A 25,117-nucleotide genomic window follows, 5' to 3' on the forward strand; every position below is an offset into this window, starting at 1 on the left:
TTGCTTCTGCTTACCCTAACAGCCTGCCAAAGGACTGGTTTTTCCTACAGTGCAGAGGTACTGTCACTGGGAAAGAGGTGTTCCAGGTTCAGGTTAGACATGGCTCTCTGACTCCCATTCCCTGAAAGGACAGCCCTATGTACTCTCCAGATGGTCTACCCTAACTATCTATGAAGCCCATCCTCTCAGAAAACTTTGTCCTGTACACAGTCCTGACAGTTTGTCTCTACTATCCTCACTGAAGCTCTCAGAACCCCGAGGGCAGAAGGCACCAGGGCAGGATGACACCTGCCCACTGGGGGAGGTCTCTGCCTGAATTGAGATGCCACGACAGCTCTGCCAAGGCCTAGACTGGCTTGAAAGGGACTCACTAGGCCAGCCAAACCTTGTCTCCTTATCTGCCATGAGAAGTTTTTTTTTTTTTTTAAATGTTTATTTAGCCTTTTGTTGCCCTTGGTTTTTTATTGTTGTTGTAGTTATTGATGTCATCATTGTTAGGACAGAGAGAAATGTAGAGAGGAGGGAGTCGGGCAGTGGCACAGCGGGTTAAGCCCACGTGGCACAAAGTGCAAGGACCAGCATAAGGATCCCAGTTCGAGCCCCCGGCTCCCCACCTACAGAGGAGTCACTTCACAGTCCGTGAAACAGGTCTGCAGGTGTCTTATCTTTCTCTTCCCCCTCTGTCTTCCCCTCTTCTCTCCATTTCTCTGTCTATCCAACAATGATGACATCAATAACAACAATAATAAAAGACAACAAGGGTAACAAGAGGGAAAAATAAATTAAAAATTAAAAGAAATGGAGGGGGGAGGGAAGGGGGGAGAGAAAGACACCTGGGAGTTGGGTGGCAGCACAGTGGTTAAGCGCAGGTGGTACAAAGCACAAAGATCAGCGTAAGGATCCTGGTTCAAGTCCCTGCCTCCCCACCTGCAGGGGAGTTGCTTCACAGGTGGTGAAGCAGGTCTGCAGGTGTGTCTTTCTCTTCCCCTCTCTGTCTCCCCCTCCTCTCTCCATTTCTCTCTGTCCTGTCCAATGACGACATCAATAACAATAAAAAGGGAAAATGAATAAATAAATATATATGTAAAAAAGACTGGGAGGTGGCACACTGGATAGGACATTGAACTCTCAAGCATGAGGTCCTGAGTTCAGTTCCCAGCAGCACATGTACTAGAGCAATGTCTGGTTCTTTCTCTCTCCTATCATTTCTCATGAATAAATAAAATCTTAAAAAAAAAAAAAAAGATAAGACACCTGTAGACCTGCTTCACCTCCTGTGAAGTGACTCCCCTACAGGTGGGGAGCTGGGGGCTCGAACTGGGGGATCCTTATGCCGATCCTTGTGCTTCACACCATGTGCCCATAACCTACTGCACTATCCCCGACTCCTGAGTTTTGTTTTTTTAACATTTTATTTATTATTGGATATATAGAGAGAAATTGAGAAGGGAGGGGGAAATAAGACACCTGCAGTCCTACTTCACCACTCATGAATTTCCTTCGGCAGGTAGGGACCAGGGGCTTAAACCTGGGTCCTTGCACACTGTAAAGTGTGCGCTAAACCAGCTGAGCCACTGCCTGGCCCCCAGCTAGTTCCTGACTTATTTGTCTCACTGTTCTGTTGAGAGATGAAACAAGATAATATTTGTAAAGATAGTTTGAGGAAGTATAAGGCATAAAGAGAGGAAGATCAGAACTGAACTTCTCAGTTTGAGCCTTGGAATCTGAGCTGGAAGATGCCAAATCTGTTTCTAAAATCAACCAATATGGAAACTATTTGAGGCTCACCACTACCACTGCCCCCAGGCAACAAGGTAAGGACCCAAATGCTTCTTGCCAGAGGCCCTTCTGGAAAAGTCTGCCTCCTTTCCCCAACAAAATGACCCAGATGCTGCAGGCTGACAGCTCCAGCTCAGGTTTCAGTGCAGGTTTATTTCAGTTTTATATTTTATTCCAGGCAAGTGCTTATTACATGGATAGTATTCATGTCTCAATACCTAAAGTCTTGGAGCATGAACAGCCACTAGAGTACAGTTCAATAGTAAAAATACAATATGTACAAAATTAGGGTTTTTGTAGTTTTTTTTTTTTTTCCCACACAGCAGATGTATCCAAACACATAAAAATCTCTACAGTCTGGGGTTGCTACGGTTTATATTTCAGGAAACGGAGACACAGTGACCGAGTCCTCACTGTAAACAAGGGCCACCTCTTTGGGGGGTAGGGGTGGGACCCTGGGATGGGGGGAGAAGCCGTTCCTAGAGAGATCAGGGGTTATGGTGATCCCCCAGTTCCCCTCCAGGCAATCCCTGCCTTTCTTTGGCCCCCAAGGAACCAACCTCCCCCATACCCCGAGGTAAAGAGTCCCAGCCAGTGAGCCACTCTGAACATCAAAAAGTAAAACACGCATGAGAGGTAAGATGTGTGTGTGTGTATGTGTGTGTGTGCACGCGTGTCCCCCAGGCTGGAAGGGCTAGGGAGGGGAGGGGCAGGTGGTCCCACAGGGCGAGGACAGATGTGGTCCTGACAGCTCTCATAGGGGAGATGCCCAAGGGAGGGCCTGCCAAGGCTGCCATCTTGGGCATACAGCGTCACAGCATTCACAAACAACAACAAAACAATAGCAACAACACCCATCTTCACCAATCTGGACATAGTCATTCGGCACTAGAGTCAGAGGCCCCCACTGCTGGGGGTCGGGGAGGAGGCAGTGGGCGGATGAGGTATCTGTGCAGGCCCCAAGGGCAATTGGCTGACACTCTGGAATGGCCTCAGGGTGCATGGAGAACAGAAGGTGAGCTTGCCAGTGCTTCTGACTGCTCCCTGGGCACCAGACCAGGCCTGCCTGTCTGTCCCTCTGTTCTTTCCATCATAATCACACTGGAAAAAGCAAAATTAGCTCCCCTCAAGAGCCAGGGCCACAGGTACAGGAAGGCAGCAAGCTTGTAAGGTGGAAGTGCTACACTGGGATAGGCACAGGGCTCCCTCCTAAGAGACCTCTAAGGCATCAAAAGGCCTTCTTCATGCCCAGACACACACAAGAAAATAGTCCCCTGGGAGGTCTCCGGCACTAGGAAGGGGTTGAAAGGGAGTCAGTGGGTGTCTTAAGTCCATTCCACACCTTTGCTGGCCTCCTGGGTCCTGCTGGACATGCCAGAGATCCTGCACTGCCCACCCCACCTGTCAATGCAGACTTCACAGCTAGGAACACAAGTTTTCTCCCCCATGCTGAAAGGTCATTGGTAAGCGTGTGTCCAGGTGGGGAGCTGAGTGTGGACACGTGTGTAACAGTGTGTTTGACACAAGGCCACTTGATAAATACTCAGAGAAGCCGTTGCTGTCTGCCATGACAGAGGCAGGGACGTAGCATCCCTTACAAGTGCTCCCTGTCCCCCACTCTTCCCCACCACAAGCTCAACCCTGCTTTTGGCCCTAAGAGAGGAGTGGTGGTGGCATATAGCAGCCCACCATAGAGGGGACACTCAGAATAGCCCATGGGAGAGAAGGGGGTATTGAGGATGAGTGGGGGAGAAGATGATGCCAGAGACAAGTCAGGTCAGAAGCAGCAGCTCTCCTCAGCTCTCCCTGCTCCCTCTCCACAGGTCCCCAGGGCCTGTTTGGGAAGGGGTTGGTAGCTCTGGCCAAGCCCCTGGACTTTAACTGCCTGTTTGCCTCATAGTGTGGCTCCAGGCTCCTAGAACCCAGACCAGATGCTGGTCCAGGTCTTCTAGACTATAAGAGGCACCCAGGTGCACCCACCGCCTGGGCAAAGTACACAGCACTGAGCAGAGTCCAGGGACCAGGCCTCTGGGAGTGGACACCAGCCAGCATCCCTTCCTTCTAGAAGCCAAGAGCTGCACTCAGGGTTGGAGACAGAGGTCCATAGCAGTTCTCTCTGCCTAGACATAGGCTGGGTATGCATGTGTTAGAGGCTTGAGACAACCAAGCCTCTCCCTCCCCACACCATGCTCAGCCCACTCTCCTGAGGTCAACAGCCCAGTGGCAAGGGTTGGGATGGGATGGGTGAGCCTCCGGAAGCTTGGCAACAGCTCGAGTTTGGTTTACTGTTGGCATCGAATCACCTTAACTAGTTTCTGGAGTAACCAAGCATAGAGACTACTACATATAGGTTGGAGAACCCCAAGCTGGGTGGGACTCCAGACCAAGTCACTTGCTAGGATTTGTTACTGGTTAACTAGAGCAGGATCTCCTCGGGGGCCCAGCAGTCTGGGCCACATTACTTCAGTTATGTTTCCCTCCTTGCCTCTCTAAAGACCTGGGAAGAGAAGGCTGAGGCTTAGGAGGGGAGGGCCCTTCACTAGACAGAGAAATAGCAGCAGCACAGAAAGGCGAGCGGGTAAGGGGAGTCCACGTTGCACTGGTTTCAGGGGTTAAAATAGGGAGGAAGGAATGCACCTGGGCTGGCACCAGGCTGGGTGGGCAGCACATTCACCAGAGTTTCTCATCATTTATCAAGTCCCTGTGCAGTGGGAGAATCCTCTGCCCTGTGCCCAGCTCCCTGGGGTGGCCCCTCCCTCCCCTGGCTCAGAGTCTTTGCACCCCCTTCCCCTAAGAGGCCTGGGGGTGGGTGTGGGTTGGGTGGGCCTGGGCTGGGCTGGAATGTGTGGAGCTGGTGGGTGGGAGAGTGGGGGATAGTTCCCCTTCCCTGCCCCCACTGGGGGCTTTGAGCGGCCTCACCCTCAAGCCAGCTTGAGCGTGCTGACTGGGAAGGAGGGCATGGTGACCATGGTCACAGGGTTGAGCACTGTCTGGCCCACTAGCTGGGGATGGTGCACCACCTGAGCCCCCACAGCTGGCTTTGCCATAACAGTAGCTGGGGGGCCCAGCCCGGCTGTGCCATTCACTTGCTGGTGCGAGAGGGTGTGGGCAATGTGGCTCACTGCCACGGGCTGACTCACAGCCACAGGCTGAGGGTAAAGGGGCAGCTGGGAGCCAAGGTGGGCCACGTGGTTGAGGGTGGCAGGGTGCACTGTGATGTGGCCAATAGGGGGTGTGGCAGGTGCCAGCTGCACAGCAGGGCTGGGGGCCGAGGGGGCGATGTGGGCGATGTGCTTGCCACCCGGCCCCTGAAGAACATGGTTCACAGTCTGGATGACTGAGGCGTGGGTGGTGGCCGTGTGGGCGATGACCGTGGAGCCTCCCCCAGCTGCAGCCACCAGATGGGCTGGAGCAGGCACCAGTGTCTGGGCAGGGGCAGCTGGTGGGGGAGGCGGGGCTGGCAGAGGTGTCTTCTGTGGTGGTGGCTGCTGCCCAGGCAGATGGGCAGGAGACAGGGCCACAGGCTGGGGGTGTGGGTGGGGATGGGGAGGCAGAGGTGCAGGGGCGGTGCTGGGCAGTGGCTTCGGCAACTCCGGGTGGGGCCGATGGCTCAACTTAGGTGGGCACAGGCCAGCCTGGTCCTCCTCCATGTCCTCGTCTATGTTGTCCTCACCCTCTGTGAGAGGATATGGGAACAGGGACACATCAGAAGGGCTTGGAAATAAAAAGCTGGAGGATCAGATACCCCAAGGGCTCTGGGTCTATAATGGGACTAGGGTGGGGGCAACTTTTCTAGCAGGCAAAGGGGGCCAGGGAAATTGGCATTTGAGGGGTGGAGGCAAGGGTGAAAGGGGCAGCAGGCAGGCTCACCAGATGCAGTAGAGGTGGAGGCCTGGTCGTCCTCAGGCTGGCCTGTCTGCCTGAGCACGCGTTCTATCTCCAGCACGTCCATCCACTGACTCAGCTCGTGCTTAAGCTCAGCCAGCCGCTGCTGTGTGGCAATCTTCTCCCGTGCCAGCCGCTCCATCTCATGCTCGTACTCCTTCTCTTTCCTCTTCAGGGACTGGAGAACGGGAAAACCACAGCACTCACTCCCTGAGCAACAGCCACAGGGCCACAGTGCCTCACACACTTCCCCACACCCTCTAGCCTCTGGGACCCTGTCCCAGGAGCAGGCCAGGAGTGACAAGGGGGTCCAGGCTGACGGGGCTGCTGGAGACCACACCCACCTCCTAGTCATGGTTCTACCAGTGAGACCCAGAATCCTGGAGACTGGGCTCTGGGGAGGCCTCACTGAAGGAGAGCACAGATGCAGGTCAGCATCTGTACCCCCCCTCCCATCATTGCCACCCTGAGAGTTCTCCTGCCTCCTGCCATCCATTCTCCTGGCAGAAGCTCCCCCTCCAGTCGGCAGAGGACAGAGCAGTCACAGAATTCTCAGAGTGTGCCCAATGCCTCCACCACCACTTGGATCATTCTGCCAGTCACTGAAGCCACTGGAGACTCTCCTTGGAACCCAGTCCCCAAAGAACCCCAAACAATCCTGCCCCTTTCCACTTTGTCACTCACAAGTCTCTGGATCGACCTTAATGTTCCTGGAGAAGGACTCGCTAGATCTTGAGACCCCTCCGCATCTCCTTGCCCCGCCTCCACATCACTCCCTGCAGTTGCTGGCTCTGTACCCACCTCTCACTTGGGCTGTTCCCCACAGAGTCCATCTGTGCTGTCTCCGTAATGCTCCCACCAGACTCCCCAGGCTGCTAAACAATCCCAAAGCCCTTCTTTTTTTTTTTTTTGATTTATATTTATTTTATTTATTCCCTTTTGTTGCCCTTGTTGTTTTTTATTGTTGTAGTTATTATTGATGTCGTTGTTGTTGGATAGGACAGAGAAATGGAGAGAGGAGGGGAAGACAGAGGGGGGAGAGAAAGATAGACACCTGCAGACCTGCTTCACCGCCTGTGTAGCGACTCCCCTGCAGGTGGGGAGCCAAGGGCTCGAACCAGGATCCTTACGCCGGTCCTTGTGCTTTGCGCCACATGCGCTTAACCCACTGCGCTACTGCCTGACTCCCAAAGCCTTTCTTTCACCATGTACAATTCACACTAATCAGCAAGAAATGGCTCAGCAGCACCAGTGACTCCAACTAAGCCCACTGGAAAGGTTTCTGACTTCTCAGTCACAGGTTCCAGGCTGTTCCTAGCCCTACAACACCAGGGGGGGAAGGGGTAGACAGCATAATGGTTATGCAAAGAGACTCACACTTGAGGCTCCAAAATCCCAGGTTCAATCTCCATACCACCATAAACTAGAGCTAGGCAGTGCTCTGGTAAGAATAATAATAAATGGGGTGCGGAGGGCTGGGCGGTAGCACAGCGGGTTAAGCGCACATGGCGCAAAGCTTTGCAAGGACCAGCATAAGGATCCCGGTTCCAGCCCCCGGCTCCCCACCTGCAGGAGAGTCACTTCACAAGCGGTGAAGCAGGTCTGCAGGTGTCTATCTTTCTCTCCCCCCCCCCGTTTTCCCCTCCTCTCTCCATTTCTCTCTGTCCTATCAAACAACAACAGCTATGACAACAATAACAATAATAACTACAACAGTTCCAACAACAAGGGCAATAAAATGGGAAAACATCACCTCCAGGAGCAGTGGATTCGTAGTGCAGGCAGTGAGCCCCAGCAATAACCCTGAAGGCAAAATAATAATAATAAATTTAAAAATTATATATATATATATATGTGTATGTATTTTTTTTTAACCAGAGTACTGCTCAGCTCTGGCATATGGCATTATGGGGATTGAACCTGGGACTTGAGAGCTTCAGGCATGAAAGTCTCTTTGCATAACCATTATGTATATACCCCTACCCAATAATTTTTTAAAAATAAAAAAAAAAAGGGCTGGGGAGATAGCATAATGGCTATGCAAAGAGACTTTCATACCTGAGGCTCTAAGATCCCAGGTTCAATCCCCAGCACCACCATAAACCAGAGCTGAGCAGTGCTATGGTTTCTCTCCTCTCTTATCTCATTAAAATAAATAAAATATGGGAGATGGGCAGTAGTTCAGCGGGTTAAGCACAGGTGGCGCAAAGCACAAGGACCAGCGTGAGGATCCTTGTTTGAGCCCCTGGCTCCCCACCTGCAGGGGAGTCACTTCACAGGCGGTGAAGCAGGTCTGCAGGTGTCTATCTTTCTCTCCCCCTCTCTGCCTTCCCCTCCTCTCTCCATCTCTCTCTATCCTATCCAACAACAACATCAATAACAACAAGAACAACTACAACAAAGCAACAAGGGCAGCAAAAGGGAATAAATAAACATTATTAAAAAACAAGGGCAACAAAAAGGGAATATTAAAAATAATATAAAATAAAAAAACAGAGGGAGAGCCCTGTCTGTGGCACCGTCTTGCCCTCCACTCCTTCAGTCCCCAGGTAACCTTGTGCCTCATAGGTTGATCCTGTACTTAGGTGCTGGGCCCCATGCCTCCCAGACTGTGGCACTGCTCCCTTATCAGAAGGGTTCCTGTTTCCCTTCTCACAGGCTTATTATCAGCTCCCAAAGGCCAACTCATGTCCCAAAGGCCAACTCATTGGGTTGTTGGAAAACTCATGACGTATTTTTCTGTTTTTCTATGCACAAATGCATCATGGCTTTTCTGACAACCCAATCTTACTCAGCTTCATTCCACACGAAGTCTCCCCCTTCCTCCATGACCTCCTGTCTCTGTATTAAACCAATGTGTCTTAAGTCTCACAAGCATGTCATGACCATGGGATCTGCCCGGTAACTCAGACAATCCAGCCCTCCTGCCTCCTTACTCTCCCACACAATCTGCCACTGAGCTCCTAGTCTCCAAGGCTTACTGGTCAATGCGTGTGTGCGTGCACACGCGTGCGCGCGCACACACACACACACACACACACACACACACACACACTATCCCTATCCTAAATCCTTACTCGTATACCATTCTTGGCACTGGCACTACATACATGGACACATAGTGAGAGACAGTACTTCATCGGACACTTCCTTGTAAATATTTCATGGCTTTGTTTTTTTCCATCCCACCACAAAATACCCCAGTCTACTCTTATGGCTGAAGGCCAGGAATGTTCTAGCTAGTTTCTACCTTTTGACCCTATCGTGCACAGCATTGTAGCCCTAGGGGAAGGATCTATAATCTATCTCTCTTCATCACTGAAGAATCACTGTCACTCACTAGGTTGGAGTTTCCTCTGATTTCATTTCCACCTGTCACTTTCTAGGCAAGGTAATGGCTTCAACTCCATCTACCAACCAGGCCCAACTTTCCCATACACTTTCCTGCGGCCCCAAGTCCCTTGCTTTCCCAACCTCAGTAAGCAAAGGATATCTCAACCCACTAGCCCCTGTGACACATAACCCAGATACAGCTGTGGCCTGTCACAGCCTAACACCTGGTAGCTTTACACCTCTACTGTCAGTCTCCAGCTATCCTAGGGTTGAGAGCAACCTGCTCCCCTTTCCCACATCCCTTATTTCTGCTGAAAAGACAGAATAAGAAAGACCCTACTCCCCTATAAATGTACGTACAAAGATACACACCTGTCTGGCTTTTCACCTTCTCTAGCTCAAGAGGCCAGTGCTTGAAATGCATCAGATGAAGCCACATCAACGAACTTGAACCTGCCTGCTGGGGTGGGGGGAGGGAGGTTGGAATAGACTGTCCTGAACTTTACCCACTAACAGAGAGGTTAGACTTCTAGGTCAAAGAGACAGAGTATCTGTCAGGAGTCAAACCTCCTCACCTAGTGCAGTTCTCCACAGTCTAAAGGCTCTTGAAATGTCTTCCTAGGGTCTAACCTCAGTTCATATTGCTTCCTTTTGTACCCATTTCCTCTAAGACTATTTGAATGGGTAATGTGGTAACTGTCAACTCTTGCTGCTTCTAATTCACTGTAGCTTTCTTCAAATCCTTTTCCCACCATCAGGCCACTTTGGGGTGGGCGTTCGTGTGTGTGCGTGTGTGCACGCATGCATGCGTGCGTGCGTGCGTGCGTGTATGGGAGTTAGTCTCCACGGTTTGCAGTTTCCCATCTTAGCACACAACCAGAACCCTGAGCCTAGACAGCCCTACAATCTTTCTACAATAAAAGCCCCTTTCAACCCCCATCTGTGCACAGCAGCTTTCCTGGCAGTTCTTAACCTCTGAATTGGCACTGTGCTTCCTCCTGCTGGAGTAACTCTGGCATGCACTGAGCTCTCTGCCTTCCACTAATGCACCCTGAAACTTTCATGGCTCAGAGCAACAGCTTTCCTAACTCCCCAAAATAGATCCTGACATCTCCTACGTCTATCTTCATGGCATTACCAAACCAATAATCTGCTACAAGAACAAAGACACAAACTTTTTTCTATGCTTCCTGTTTTACCCTCAAAATCACAGTTGTTCAAAATTACCTGAGCGAGAAGTCAGGAGATGGCTCACCCAGTAGAGCATATGCCCTGCTGAACATATCGTTCTGGGTTTGAGTTCCAACAACCACGGAAACACCATGGAATAGGGCCGGGCAGTGGTACACCTGGTCAAGTGCACATAATACCATGGGCAAAGACCCAGGTTGAAGCCCCTGCTCCCCACCTGTAGTGGAGACCCTTCAGGAGTGGTGAAGTAGGTTTGCAGATGTCTATCTTTCTCTCTGCCTATCTCTCCTTCCCCTCTCAATTTCTATCAAATAAAATAGGAAAGAAACAAAAAAGGAAAAAAAAGGCTACCAGGAGCGATGGGTTCATAGTGCAAACATTGAGACCCAGTGATATCCCTCGAGGGACAGGAGAAAAAAAAAGAAAGAAAGAAAGAAAGAAATACCATGCCATGGAAGGCACCTGGAGGAACTCCATGGATTGCAGAGGCTAGTCACTGGCGTCCCAATTACACTACAGGAGGCCGCAAGTTAACCCCTCTGCATCACACTGGGGGGGTGCTAGAATGAGTAAGTAAATCAGTGGAGCCTTGCAGGTTTTCCACTTCTGATTCTCCTGCTGGCAAGTAACTGAAGGTCAGGCATTGTCTACCTTGTTTCCTACCCAGCCTAGACCCACATCCTGAGTCTGCTGGTTCCGGGTATCCATTCCTCATTCACATTCAAAATCTACACACTACGCAGTAATTCTCCTGTAAGTATGTGTACATAAAAAGGAACCTGCCGGGGAGTCGGGTTAAGCGCAGGTGGCGCAAAGCACAAGGACTGGCATAAGGATCCCGGTTCGAACCCCGGCTCCCCACAGGCGGTGAAGCAGGTCTTCAGGTGTCTATCTTTCCCTCTCTCTGTCTTCCCTTCCTCTCTCCATTTCTCTCTGTCCTATCCAACAACAACGACGACATCAATAACAACAATACCTACCACAATAAAGCAACAAGGGCAACAAAAGGGAATAAGTAAATAAATATAAAAGGAACCTGCCATTGATGCATCCTTCCTACTTCTCAAAAACCCTATTAATATTTAGAGACTCGATTTTCACCATGGAAAAAAACACCATTACTTTTTCCCATTTTGCATCACTGCAGTACAGAAGAGGAAGCTGATATTCACAGAAAATGGCAACACTTGAGCAGGTTTTTACTCCTAGTCCATACTAAAGGACCTGCAATACAAGTCCAGTTTTGCAAGCCGCCGCCTCCCCCTTCCCCCACAGCAAGCCTCCCTGGGCGGGGTCCCTCCGAAACCCCCGCCCATCCCCCTTGCGCCCATTCCGGCGGGCAAGCGAGGCCCCGCCCCTGCTGGAGCACGCGCGCACCCACGCGGCCCCGGCTTTGCTGCGTCACTCCCAGCCCGCTGCACCCTCCCCCCACCCTCTCCCCGCTGGAAGCCCCGCCCCTCAAGCAGCCCAGCCAATCCGCGAGCCCGGCCCCGCCACTCCCGGGTGCCGGGAAGGGAACTGGAGAGGCGCCAGCCCCGCCCCTCCCCCCAGAGGCCGGACGGAGAAGAGCGTGTCCGCGGGAGGTGGAGAGGGAGCGGCTGGCCGACAGCAGTTGCCAAGCAGCGCTCCCGCCCCTCCACAAGTCAGGCTCCGGTTACTTTAGGGCTCTGACCCAGCGTCGAGACGGCGGCGAGGGGCGGGCGGGGGAGGGCGCGCAAGGGGGCGCCCTCCGTTAGCTCCCGGCCCCTCCGGACCTTGTCAGCCGCCCGTTCCCTAGGGGCAGTGAAGCCGCCCAGCCCCCACAGTCCTCGAGAGCTGTGGCTGGGAGACCGGAGCCCTAAGCCCCTCCCACTCCCCAACGGCTCGCGCTCAGCCGGACTCCGTCTCCGCGGCAGCCGAGCGTGGCCGCGCGCCCCACCCCCACAGCCGCCTTCCCGGCACGCGGAGCCCGCCCCGGTTGCCTGGGAAACCGAAACTCAGGCCTCCATGGCAACTGTCTTATCTGGAAGGACCCCCCCCAGGTGCTGCAGAGGAGAGGCCAGAGTCCCTTGGGAGGGGACCCACCGTGAAAGGGCCTTTTTTTGGTAACTCGGACAAGGGAGCGCACTTTTTTTTTTTTCCAGGCGCGGTGACCCCGGGGCTGTTAGTCACCCAGCCAGCCCGCTGCGCTCACTTAATCTCCCGGGGCGGACGGGGGCCGGGTGGGAGGTGTGGAAGCAGCCGCGCCCAGGGGACCCCTGCACGGCGAGGCTCGGCAGCACCCCGCTCCCGCCCCGCGCTGCCCCACGGCCTCCCCAGGTGCCGGGGCCCTAACTCGCGTCAGGCGCTAACCGGGCGCGCGGGCTGCGGCCGGCGGGGGAGGGGAGCTAGGCCGCCCGCCCCGCGCACGCGCCCGGCGCCCGCCCCCTCCCGGGCGGGGAGCCCCGCTGATGTCAGCCGAGCCATGTGCACGGAGCCCGCGTGGAGGCGGGCGGGGGAGCCGGGAGGAAGCTGCGCTGCGGCGGCGCCCTCCCTGCCTCCCTCTCCAGGGCCGCGTCCCTCCCCCATACCTGGATGTACCGCAGAGCCGTCCTCAGCACGCTCAGATTCGATGTCTTCTTGTCGTCCACGTTGGGGATGTTGCGCTTCAGGGTTTCAAAGCATTCCTTTAGATGGGCCCTCCTGGAGAGAGGGGGCAGCCCCAGTGAGCCGGTGTGTGTGAGAGAGAGATTGATTCAGGTGGGGAGGGAAGGCCGAGGGAGGGGGCAAAATCACAAACACACCTGTTCTTCTCCAGTTTGTTGTGGACCTCTCTGGTTCCGATCCTGAAACCAGACAGACAGGAGGCTCAGGGAGGAGGACCTGTTAAGGTCTTCCCATCCCCCCACCCCCACACATTCTCTGTAATAGGCGCAGCGGGTGGCGCTTGTCCTTTGTCCAGGCACATACACCCTCCTGGAGGGCATAAGTGTGCTTACCATTCATAGCCCCCTAAACCTTCCATTTCTACCTGTCAGGGGACAGAAGGGCTCCTTGGAATTAAGGAAATTGCCAGCTAGCCCTCAGCCTTCACCTGTGAGACCCATAATCCAATATGCCTATCCAAAAGCCTGGGAATGCCAGGCATCCCAACCTTGGAGGGACTCGCACAGAGGCCTTCAGACAACACTCCCTCCCGGCTTCCAGGGCCCCTTGGCGGGGGGCGGGGGGGACGTCTGGGAGGCTAGTTTGAGAAGGAACTTGCTCTTGCATACACAGCCTAGAGGGTGGCCACCAGACTGGCCTCTGCCACAACTCACTCACCCCCCAGGCCTCTTCTTCTGTTCACTGGCTTTGACTTCTTCAGCTGGTGCCAACTTCAGGGTCCCAAGAGTGGGTGTGGGTGGCTGCTGGGGGGCCAGTTGGGGCTGCACTCCAGGATGGGGTGCTATGGTCAGGATGGGTGTGGGGAGGGGCTGCAAAGGCTTGGGGCTTCCCGTGGGTGGAATGGGGGTCTTAGAGTCCGGCAGCAGAGAAGCAGGGGTGGGCACCTGTGGTCTGGCAGGCAAGGGAGCAGACTCCTTAATGCTGAGTCCTGGGGTGCTAACTAGGGCTGGCTGGCGAGGTGCCAGGGGCAGAGGCTGGGCTGTGGGGGGCAATGGAGGAGGTGGTGGCAGCGGCTGAGGGGAATTGGTCACCACTGGAATAGGAATGACAGTCAGTGGGGTGGGGGTGGCAAGCGGTGGTGGGGGTGCTGGTGGGGGTGCAGGAGGTGACAGAGGCAGGGGTGGTGCCTCAATGCGGGGTTCCTCCAAGGGCAGGGTATGGGCCAGCCTGGCCAGGCTGTTAGCCTTCTTCTGCTCCTGCTCCCGCTCTCGCTCCAAGCGAAGCCGCTCCTGCTCCTCTACACAGAAAGAACACAAGAGGGGGTGTCTCAGCAGGACCACCATCCTGGGTCCCAGCTTCACCTGTCTTCCAACAGTAACCCACCGTGGGACCCTGTCCTGGTCAGCGCTCAGTTAGGCAGGTACCCACCCTTAGCGCAAGGCTAAGTGCTGTGGCCACAGCAGTAGACAAAACAGACTTGACTTTGGGGAGCTCACAGCCAAGGAGGTGGGAAAGAGAAGGGTGGGGAGACAAGTAGAAAGGGTAATCATTCAAACTGGGCAAGGATAGAAGGGGCTGTGGGAAGCCCATCGAATAAGCAGGCGATAAGCAGTGAGGGCCAGGAGCAACAAGGCTGAGAGGAGCAGTGGGCAGAGGCCTGCCCACAAAAGATCCCACAGGCCACCATAGGAGAATGGAGAGGGCTTAGTTCTGGGGAAGATCTTCATCAGTAGTTACTGAATACTTTCTAGAGGGAAATCTTACTTTCCTTGCACAGATGAGGTAGGTTAGCTCAGAAATACAAAGTGATTTACAGAGTCATACAGCACTTTGTGTAGAACTGGTTAATAAACCAGCCCAGACAATGCCTGCAAGTATGCCAACACATGCTCATTAGTTGTCTACACACACACACACACACACACACACACACACACACTTTAAAGAGCCCTACACTATAGACCAGGCAGAAACATCTTCAGTTCACATATAAGGAAATCAGGGCCAGCATTACAGATTCCCAGGCTAGGTCCCAATATCTGGTGGCTTCCATAGGGTCTACAAAAGTACATACTTGGTCTTTCTCTGCCCTTTGTGCCACTTTTATTTCTCCCCACCAAAAAACAGCAGGAGCACAAGCTAGAAGGGTGAAAGGCAGACAAAGAGAAACTGGGCATCTCATAGGAGTTAACAGGCAAAGAGCTTAGGCAACTTGGCATCCTGGTGGCATCTCTGCTGAAAGGCCTGCAGGAAGAAGAGGCCTACTCAGGAGCTGGTTGAGGACAGAGGAAGGACAGAGGCTCTTTTTGCTCCAGAGGTCACTCTTCATGTCCACCCTACCCCATCTTCTCCAAGGCTCCCCTACTGTGGTCCTCTGGCTCCTGAGCCTGGCAGGGCCCCTGAGGAGCAGCTGTAGCCCTCAGACTGAGGTGCAGGCTGGTTAAATAGCTCTCCCTCCTGCCCTGGTTTTGTCACACTGCTGACTAAAAGAACTGACAATGCTAGCAAGGTGGACACACCCCAAGCACCCCACCCCATAATGGGTGGGGCTTGGGAACAAACTTGGCTAAGTACTCCTTTGGAGGAGGGCACCGACAGGCTACAGTCTTTTGGATTCAGGGCCCCCAGAAAACCCAACACCTCACGACACTCTGACGGGTCAACTTGAATATGAGCCAGCCTTGCTCAGAGGCCCTCTTTCCCTCCCTCCTTGCAGAGAACAGGCAAGGAGGAAGTGGGGGGGGGGGGTGTTCTGAGAGGGGAAGCACTGAGCGGTTTCCCAGCAGCCTGAGTTCAGGGGCTGGACTGGTCAGCCTGGGCCTTTCTGGATCCCCCTTCTCCTTCAGGAAAGGGAGATGTCTGGCTGGTGCAGGCCTGATCCAGTGAGGGCAGCCTGGCTCTCCCCAGCCTTTCCAGCCAGCACTGGCTTCTGTTAGTCTCAGAGAAAACCAGCTCTCTGAGCTCCAGCTGCCCACAGACCTCACTAGAAAAAGCCTTCTGACCCCATCTATGTGTAGCCCTTCCCAGGCCCAATTTGTTCACCACCTGCCCGCACCATCCTCCCAAGGCCAGGCCCTGGGTGGAGCTCAGGGTCCAACATCATCACTGTCACTATTTTCATTTATTTGAGCCAGTTCCCAAACTTTCACTGACCTTGGGCCAAATGTTTTATTATTCCAGGAACAGGGAGACACACAGGAGCCCAAACCCCAAGGACAGGTATCCCAGGATCTCTAGTGAAAGCAAAACTCAAACCCTCCATAATTACAGCAACTTTAACGTCCCAAGACATGACCACTTCCTTCTCATCTCCCTCCTTCCTCCAGACAAGTACACCTTACAGCTGCCAGGAAGGACCCAAGTTTTCTGGCAATACCTGGATCAGCATAAAAAGGCCTGACTTGTGAAGATGGGATACCTTAGGCCAGCTCAGTCCAAACATTTCTGCCTCCTCCTCCCCACCAGCTGACTCATTATATACCCAGACACAACCAACCCTCTCCCTGTGTGTGCATGGGGGTGAGGGGGAGGCAACAGTGTGAAGAGGTGCACGCAGTCACTAGGGAGTCTTCCTCAGGAGCAGTACTTAGCAGTATTTAGGTTCTGTTTCATCCTGAGTCCTTGATTTCATCCCTGACATGGCATATGCCAGAATGATGCTCTCATTCTCTTTAGTTCTCTTGCCCCACTAGTAAGTTTTAGTTTTTCTGCATAGCCATTATGCTATCTCCCCAACTGTGACCTTCCCTGAGCTCTTTTTGGAGGTAACCCCTAGAGAACTTAACATGCCTTCTCTAAGAGTGACCCAAGGACAAGTGCTGTGCTCCCATCAGCCATCACAGAGCCAGCATGGCTCAGGGGTTCAGTAGGCACCAGGCAGGAAGGTGTCTGAGGAGTTCATACCAAGTAGCCCCAAATATTCCTAAGAAGTTACATCTTAGGGACCTTGTATTTAGGGCAAGCCTAGGGTGTGACTAAATAAGCAGCCTCCGGATATTCGAGACATCTTCCCCCAATCCTGCTAAACAGAAGTTTCCATTTGAGCCACTTTCATGAATGCTAGAAATTACTAAGTCCTCCTGCTGACCAGCAGGCTGGCCTGGCCCCTTGTCTCTATTCATTCTCATACATACAGGCATGCACATTCATATACCCAGGTGCATCGTGTGAGTAAAGTCATTTATCTAGAAACAGATTCCTTGAGGTTGAATCGGGCATGGACTAGAGGACCCCCTCCCTGCCACCCCAACAGCTGCGCATCAGAGGCACAGACTCAGGGAAAGCATTCTAGCCAGCAGATTCCTACACCACCCTTTTGTCTCCAATTCCTCCCACCCCAAGTCAGAGGACAGCATCTCAAGGAGAAAACAATGTATACAGGAGATAGAATTGCTACTTCTGGTTAGGGAGATAGCGCAGCTTGTGGAGCAGGAGACTTGCACACCTAACTCAGATCTCCCATGCAGCAGGTAGCACAATGGTAATCTAGCTTCTCTCTTTCACGTGAAACTGTCTCTCATATGAAATAAATCCTTTAAATTTTTTTTTAAATAATTTCAATTCCTGCTGCTGGGCTTAGCCCTCAGCACAAGAATTTCTGGGGTAGATCTGGCTTTCCAGCAACCTTCCATCTCCTAAGATGGTTCAGCCCCACGAAGAAGCTGCATCTGGGTAGCTACAGCAAGCTCAGTTCCCTAAGCCCAGTTCCTACTATTGGGGGAGGGGAGCAGGGTTGTGCAGTGGTTTAGCTGAGAGAACTGTACCCAGGTTCCTTTCCAATGTTGCACACGTCATCTCTGTCCTTCTTAGGCTTATTCTGGAAAGGGTGGGAGAAATGACAGTGGGAGGGAGGTCTTTTTCCCTTCCCCATATAGCCAAACTGCCAGCTGGTAAAGTAAAGTGAGTGTGCCCTTGGGGTAACAAGGTCCTTTCCTTTCACTCACAGCACACTGGCTGGTACACAGTGGGGACACAATAGACTTCTTCATTGCATTGTGTTGATGGTGGCAGCAGGTGACTCAGTGTTTCCAAATCTTACCCATGTTCCCCGACCCCCTCCCCTCACTCTCACAACGCCCCCCCCCCCCCCCCGCAAGGACACCCTGGGTCATGACCACCACTGTCCAGTGCCTGACCCTGCTCTGCACCCAGACAAGGGGAAGGGGCCGGTGAGCAGATGTTCTAGTCCATCAGTTCGCTAAACTCAAGCATCTTAATCTCAAATCTGTAAGAGTGACTCTTGACCTTGAGAGGCCGGTAGTCCTCAGCCTCAGGTCAGCAGCTCTCCCCCACCCTGCAGCGCTGCAGGCCAGGCGTGTGCGCGCGCACACACAACACACACTACTACCTCCTGCATGACTCATCACTGAAGCAACAATAGGCAGAGAAAAAGGAAAGGAGGGCGAAGCAATCTCCACCACAACCCGCCCAGAGGAAGGGTTTGGAATGGGGAGACCGGAATCCCTGGATACTGCTGTATTACATACCCTGGCCAGGGCTACGGCTCTCGAAGCAGTCCGGAAATATACAGCTACCCCCGATCTCCTATTACAGCAGCACCCAGACGCTGGGGATGACCATAAGGGCGCGTGGGGATGGGAGGTATCTGAAATCCGTTCCCCCCACCCCTCCAACTCTGAGAGAGCATCTAAGTTTGCCCTTTCTCAGCCTCGCTTATTCCAGTGTGTTCCTCCAGGGGTGTTGCCTGTAGGTCCTGGTAAGAACAATTTTGGAGGTCGGGGCATACGTCAGCTCTAAATACTCCTTGCAGCCCTGAGATTCTAAGGGTTTCCCTGGCCCCAAGATTAAAAAAAAAAAACAAAAAACAGGAGGTTGAGGCTAGAAGCGACAGGTAAGCTCAGCTTCGCTTTAGCAGGGCGAAGACTCACTGGGAGATGCCCAGCGTCCGGAGCCCCGGCCCAACCCGGCGCAAGGCCCCGCCCCGGGCCCAGCGTGAGGCTGCAGGGAGGGGCCCGGCCGCGCTGTCCCCAGCGGGAGTGTCCCCCGTGCACGTGGTCGGGGGCGGGGCCCGCCCACGTCACCACCCGTTGTAACCAACGGGATTGGAATGCAGCGACACGCAACATTCCAGCCGAGAGCGGGTTTGGAACGCGCAGACACGCCACATTCCACACCGGCTAAAGTGGGGCGCAGCAAGGGGGGGCCAGGGGCTGCCCCCAGCGACCTGAGTGCCGTTTCACAGACACCCACTCGGCCCGACTCGCACCCAAACCCCAGACCCGCGACCCAGCCCAGCTCTGGGAGGCGGGGTCAGGCGGGGCTGGCCAGGATCATAAGACACGCGATGTCATTTCATTCTGCAAAGGCCGCCTCCGCCCCAAGCGGCGCGTAGATCTGCGGGGAGCGCCCCCAGTATTCTCCCCTTACAGAGCCAGGGAACCCGGGGAGCTGCTCGGTGTAGAGTAACTCCCACCACCACCCCCAGTTACACACACGCCCACTTGTGTGCACTACACACTCGCCCATGTACACACGTCCGTTCACCCGCTCTCGAGGCTCACGGCACACATCCCCCTGCACACACACACACACGCACGCACACGCGGGTCTGCCACCCCCACGCAGCACCATCCCTCCCCCACCCCCCTGACTCACACACCCTCAGCACCACCCAGGGCGCCGCTGGCCCACGCGGAAAGAGCCTCCCCCCTTCAAGGAAGATGCACAAGGGGTGGCAGGTAGCTACGGGTGGCGGTCACAGCAGCCGGGTCCCTCGATGCATGTGAACGAGTTCATTAATTTCACTGCCCACAACACTCCTCCCCAGGCGGCGGCTCTGCGCGGAGCCAGCCTCGCGCTGCCCCGCTTGGCGGGCTGACCGGAGGGGGTGGGGGACGTGCCCGCGGTTTCGCGTGGGGTCGGGGGACGGGGGTCGTTCGCCTCCCCTTTCCCGGTGCCCCAGGGGCCGTGCACGGCCGCTCACCACGTGCTCTCTGTTGTTGCTGCGCTTGCCATTCCAGGAAGCGGGCCGCCTCCAGTAGCGTCTCTATGCTCATCGCGCCGAGAGCTGCCAGGGGCGCGCCGGGGCCGAGACTGCGGCCCGCGAGCCAGGCACAGGTCAGGCTGGCGGGGAGGCAGGAGGGAGGGATCACCTCCGGGGGGGCGACAGGGCTGGGCGGCGCAGCGCACTCCGCAGGGAAGAACGGGGGAGCACGGGGAGAAAAATCAATGTCTCCCCAAATATTTGCAAAATAGATTTTGCAAATCGAAAAAAAATTTTGATGCAAAAAAAAAAAAAAAAAGGCGGCACTGCCTTCCTCCTTCCCCTCCCTCTCTTCCTCCTTTCAGATGCCTCCCGCCCCGCGGCCCCCGGGAGTCCCGCCGACAAGAAAAGGCTTTGCAACAAGATGGCGAGGAGGCACAGACACACACAACAAGGGAAGGAGCCGCGCTGCCCCCGGCCGCCGCCCCCGCTACTACACCGGGGCCGCAGCCAAAGCCCGGACCGGAGCCCCCGCCCGCTGGGCCGCTGCGTCTCACGAATGGAGGGGCGGGGCCCGGAGTGGGCTGGTCACGCCCACCACAGACGGCGCGCGCACACGTGGCCTGGGTGGGGGCGGGGGGAAGCCCGGCCGGTTCGCGCCCTGCATTTCCGCTTTCCGGCCACGCCCCGCCCCGGCTGTCAGCCACAAGTTGAGCGAGGGTTGTGTTTGGGTCATTCACAACGAAACTTGGCCTGCGGGAGGGGAGGGCGGGTGAAAGACGCAAGCCCTCAGTGAGCTCTCCTAAGGACATGCCAGGTTAGGGGAACCCTAGGATGGCAGAGACGGACCTGAAACCCAGGTCTCCGCTCCCTACACACACGTGACCTACTTTCTGCCTCCGCCTGGCAGTCGCCCATCCCTCGGGATCCGCCCCTGGGCGGAGCTGAAGGCGCGAGGCTGCCGGAGCGGCGGCAGAGGGAACGGAGTGCTGATCCACATCCGTATTTTGCCTCCGTTCCTCCCCCCGCAGTGCGTTCGCATCCTATTAGACGACGTCACCGGGCCGCCGGCCAATGGGCTGGCAGGACAACACGGCATGGAGCTGCTCCACATGGACACCCCGCGCCGCCAGCCTTCAGTTTAAAGGGCTAGTGTCTACCAGGGTCACATTCCTGGGTGCGGATTGGGGGGAAGGGTCACTGTGTGTGTGAACCATAGGTGGGACGCCAAGAGGGAAATTCCTCAGTTGTGACCTGTGTCCTTTACCTTCTATCATTTAATATCAAGTCCCTCCTCCGAATCGCTTCTTTGTCCACGTTTGTCTAACATGGGCAGAGGCTCCAACTGTGCCATCACTGAGCCACCCTTTGCTCAGGGACGGGGCGGGTGCGGTTAAGGCGAGGTGACAGCAGCCGAGACCTAGGGGGCGTGTCCCAGATGGAGAACAACAACGTGGAGGGCGGAAGCCGGGCCCCTGAGCTGCGGAGCTCAGCGGCCGTGGGCGGGGTGCTGGGGGGGGGGGGGGGGACTCCCGGCCTAGGCCGGGCTCCGCAGAGGGCGGGGTTACCCGGCTGGCGCTCGCTGCCACCGGTGCTTGGCGCTAGTGTTTTGGGTACCAGGAAGAGTTACAGTCAGAAAGTTAGGCCTCTGCGTTCAGCTTGCCCAAATCTTCTCATTTTACAGAGAAGGAAACTGAGACTCAGAGATGAAAAAGACTTGCTTAAGGTCACACAGTATTTCAGTTACTCCTCGTTCCGTAGCGAGGTTGCATTGTTTATTATTATTGTATTTATTATTATTATTATTATTATTATCTCCAGGGTTATTCCTCGGGCTCGGTGCCTGTACTAGGAATCCACTGCTCCTGGAGGCAATTTTTTCCCTTTTTTGCCCTTGTTGTTTATCGTTGTTGTTGTTATTTTTATTATTGGTGTCTTTGGATAGCACCAGCACCAGTTTATGGAGGGCTCCTTACTTCTGTACATTTAATGCTGTAGCCTCTGCACACCTGCTTCACCGCCTGTGAAGCGACTGGACGACTCCCCAGCAGGTGGGAAGCAGGGAGCTCGAACAGGGATTCTTAGGCCTGCCGTTGTGCTATGCGCCATGTGCGTTTAACCCGCTGCACTGCCCGACCCCCAAGGATGGTTCTTATGAAAATATATTTTTTATATTAATTTTATTTATTCCCTTTTGTTCTCCTTGTTTTTTTATTGTTGTAGTTATTATTGATGATGTTGTTGGATAGGACAGAGAGAAATGGAGAGAGGAGGGGAAGACAGAGAGGGGGAGAGAAAGATAGACACCTGCAGACCTGCTTCACCACCTGTGAAGGGACTCCCCTGCAGGTGGAGAGCCGGTGGCTCGAACCGGGATCCTTACCGCCGTCCTTGCTTTGTGCCACCTGCACTTAACCCGCTGCGCTACCGCCCAACTCCCGTGGAGATAGATCTTATGGAGAGCAGGCTCCTCAGTAAGAAAACAAAACAGTGGTCTGGGAGGTGGCGCAGTGGAGAAAGCATTGGACTCTCAAGCATGTGGTCCTAAGTTCAATCCTGGGCAGCACATGTACCAGAATGATATCTGGTTCTTTCTCATTAATAAATAAATAAAATCTTTTTAAAAAGAAAAGAAAAAGGGGGAGTCGGGCTGTAGCGCAGCGGGTTAAGCGCAGGTGGCACAAAGCACAAGGACCGGCATAAGGATCCCGGTTCGAACCCCAGCTCCCCACCTGCAGGGGAGTCGCTTCACAGGTGGTGAAGCAGGTCTGCAGGTGTCTATCTTTCTCTCCTCCTCTCTGTCTTGCCCTCCTCTCTCCATTTCTCTCTGTCCTATGCAACAACAACAACAATAATAACTACAACAATAAAACAACAAGGGCAACAAAAAGGGAATAAATAAATAAAATAAATATTTAAAAAAAAAAGAAAAGAAAAAGAAAGACCATGTCATAGGGGGAAATCGAATTGTTCACACCCAAATCACCTAAAACATTGCTGTCTTGATTCAATGGTGGAAGGGGCACAAACCTCACTGACAGTTGAAAGGTATAGACACAGGTCCAGGAAAAGCATGTGTGGAATATGTCCAACTTCCCTATTCCAATGCCAGCAGACTTAAAGCCCCTCAGTCTTGGCCTTAGAAAGAGCGGGACAATGCTAGTTGGGCTCTGCATCTTATGGCCTGGGCTTCACTTTCATGTGAAATCACAAAGTAAACCTTAATGAGGTTAGTTGATTGGCAGGTTATCCTACCACACCATCCCATCATCTCTTCAGACATGTATGTTCTTGTTTGAGAAACCAGCTAAAGGAGAATTAAAGGCACAGAAAGCTGCATGCTGGCTTTACCCTTTTGCTTTGGGAATATAATGTGTATTCTAAGTAGTGAAAATCTATACAGACCCAGAAAAGCATGAGTCTAGTAAGCTAGAAGAGTTGGGTATTACCCAGCACCAGTTTATGGAGGGCTCTTACTTCTGTACATTTAATGCTGTAGCCTCTGTAGTTGAACATGGAGAGGCCATCAAACACATAAATGCTGGAGTACCACCGATTTTTCTTATGACGAAGCTGGAAATGAACAGGAGATTAGAATACAACAGTTTAATTTTTCTTCACATGACAGATGTCCTTTTCCTGGCAGGACTGGATCTGTGCTTGTCCTGTTATTGCTTCCTTCCTCACAACCAGAGAAAATGGGGGAATTTAAAGACAATACATAGAGGTTCAGGAGATGGCTCACCTGGTAGAATAGAATGCACACTCTAAAGGTTCCAGTCCAGTCCCCAGATGACACATTGGAGCACCATGCAAAAGAGAAGCTTTACAAGTGGTGAACAGTGTTGCAATCTCTCTCTTTCTCTCTCTGTAACTCCCTCTCACTATAGGCAACAAAGCCTTAGTGAAGCCCTGGTGGCAAAAATAATGAATACATAGGTGTGTATATACCTAGATAGTCCATAAATACTTGTATGTATAATAGTGACCTGAAATAATGTGTGGATCAAGTTTTTTGTTGTTTTTTTACTTTTTTATTTTTTGTTTTATTTACTTATTTATTATTGGATAGAGACAGAGAGAAATTGAGAAGGGAGGAGGAGATAGAGAGGGAGAGAGACAGAGAGACACATGCAGCACTGCTTCACCACTTGTGAAGCTTTCCTCCTGCAGGTGAGGACCAGGGGCTTAAACCTGGATCCTTGCACACTGTCATTTGTGTGCTTAACCAGTTGTGCCACCGATTGGCCCCATTTTAGTTTTCTTTTTCTTTTTTTAAATGTTTATTTTATTTTCCCTTTTGTTGCCCTTGTGGTTTTATTGTTGTAGATATTGTTGTTGTTGTTGTTATTGATGCCATCGTTGTGGTTAGGTAGGACAGAGAGAAATTGAGAGAGGAGGGAAAGACAGAGAGGGGCAGAAAAAGACACCTGCAGACCTGCTTCACTACCTGTGAAGTGACCCCCCCTGCAGGTAGGGAGCTAGGGGCTTGAACTGGAATCCTTACACCCGTCCTTGGCTTTGCGCCATGTGTGCTTAACCCACTGTGCTACCGCCCAACTCCCCTGTTTTAGTTTTCTTACCAGAGCACTGTTCTTGTTCTTCAGGGATAGCTGTGCCATCTTGCGGGTATTGCTGGACATGGCAGGCAGGAAGCCAGACAGGTTTTGAGTAATCCTGTGGAAACACACATGCAAAACCCCTTCCCATGGTCAATAGGGTTCAGGCCATTTCCAAATTTTATCAAGTGGGTCTTTCCATTTGACCTTAATAGCTGGGAGGGTGGATGGTGTATGCCAGTGAAGAATAATAGGAGGTCGGTTCGAATTTTTATAAATATTAAAGAGGTTTAATGTAGTTAAGGCTTTTGCCAGCTGAATATTGTGGGGGTATACTCCCCTGTTTTCTTTATTTAATTGAGCTTTAAGGATTTGATGGGCCCTCTCGACAATGCCTTGTCCCTGAGGGTTATAGGGAATGCCTGTAATGTGAGTAATGTTCCAGAGGGAACAAAAGTCTTTAAATTGTTTGCTGGTAAAATCAGGGCCATTGTCAGTTTCAAGTTGAAGAGGAATGCCCATTACAACAAAACAGGAGAGCATATGGCTTATTAGCTTTTTTGAGCTTTCTCCTGTCTGAGCTGTAGCCCACATGAACTTAGAGGAGGTATCAATTGAGACAAACACATATTTTTGTTTGCCAAAGTTGGGTAAGTGGGTGACATCAATTTGCCAAAGAGCATTGGCTTTTAAGCCACAGGGGTTAACCCCAAGAGTTTGAACAGAAGATGTCTTGATTAGACCTGCAGAGGAAGGACATGTAGCAAGAATGGGTTTCAACTGTGCCAGAGGAATATCAGGAAATCGAGCTCGAAGGCCTTTAAGATTAACATGAGTTAAAGAAAAAGTGCTGGACTAGCAT

At 53.1% G+C, this 25,117-nt stretch overlaps 1 protein-coding gene across 2 annotated transcripts; it reads right to left on the reverse strand.

The window, feature by feature from the left end:
• Positions 1-1,912: 1,912 nt before the first annotated feature.
• MNT (MAX network transcriptional repressor) lies at positions 1,913-20,123 on the reverse strand. 2 transcript variants are annotated; one of them, XM_007520389.3, is made up of 6 exons: positions 19,697-20,123; positions 13,471-14,050; positions 12,951-12,992; positions 12,738-12,849; positions 5,650-5,842; positions 1,913-5,455 (listed from the first exon to the last, which is right to left on the reverse strand). In XM_007520389.3, the coding sequence occupies exons 1-6, from the start codon at positions 19,767-19,769 to the stop codon at positions 4,701-4,703; spliced, it is 1,755 nt and encodes a 584-aa protein (XP_007520451.1). In that variant the 5' UTR covers positions 19,770-20,123; the 3' UTR covers positions 1,913-4,700. The 2 variants fall into 2 exon arrangements, with proteins under 2 accessions (XP_007520451.1, XP_060060122.1); XM_060204139.1 differs by lacking the exon at positions 19,697-20,123 and adding an exon at positions 14,966-15,193.
• Between the last annotated feature and the right edge of the window lie 4,994 nt (positions 20,124-25,117).

The sequence above is a fragment of the Erinaceus europaeus genome, chromosome 12 (genome assembly GCF_950295315.1).
Source record: "Erinaceus europaeus chromosome 12, mEriEur2.1, whole genome shotgun sequence".
Taxonomy (NCBI): Eukaryota; Metazoa; Chordata; class Mammalia; order Eulipotyphla; family Erinaceidae; genus Erinaceus; species Erinaceus europaeus.

Excerpts from the sequence above, each read along its gene's own strand:
- MNT (XM_007520389.3), bottom strand. The coding sequence starts at position 19,769 with ATGAGCATAGAGACGCTACTGGAGGCGGCCCGCTTCCTGGAATGGCAA. Across the intron at positions 12,850-12,950 it reads AACAAACTGGAGAAGAACAG|GAGGGCCCATCTAAAGGAAT; the intron begins GTGTGTTTGTGA and ends CCCTCTCTCCAG. Across the intron at positions 5,843-12,737 it reads CGGCTCTGCGGTACATCCAG|TCCCTGAAGAGGAAAGAGAA; the intron begins GTATGGGGGAGG and ends CCCGTTCTCCAG.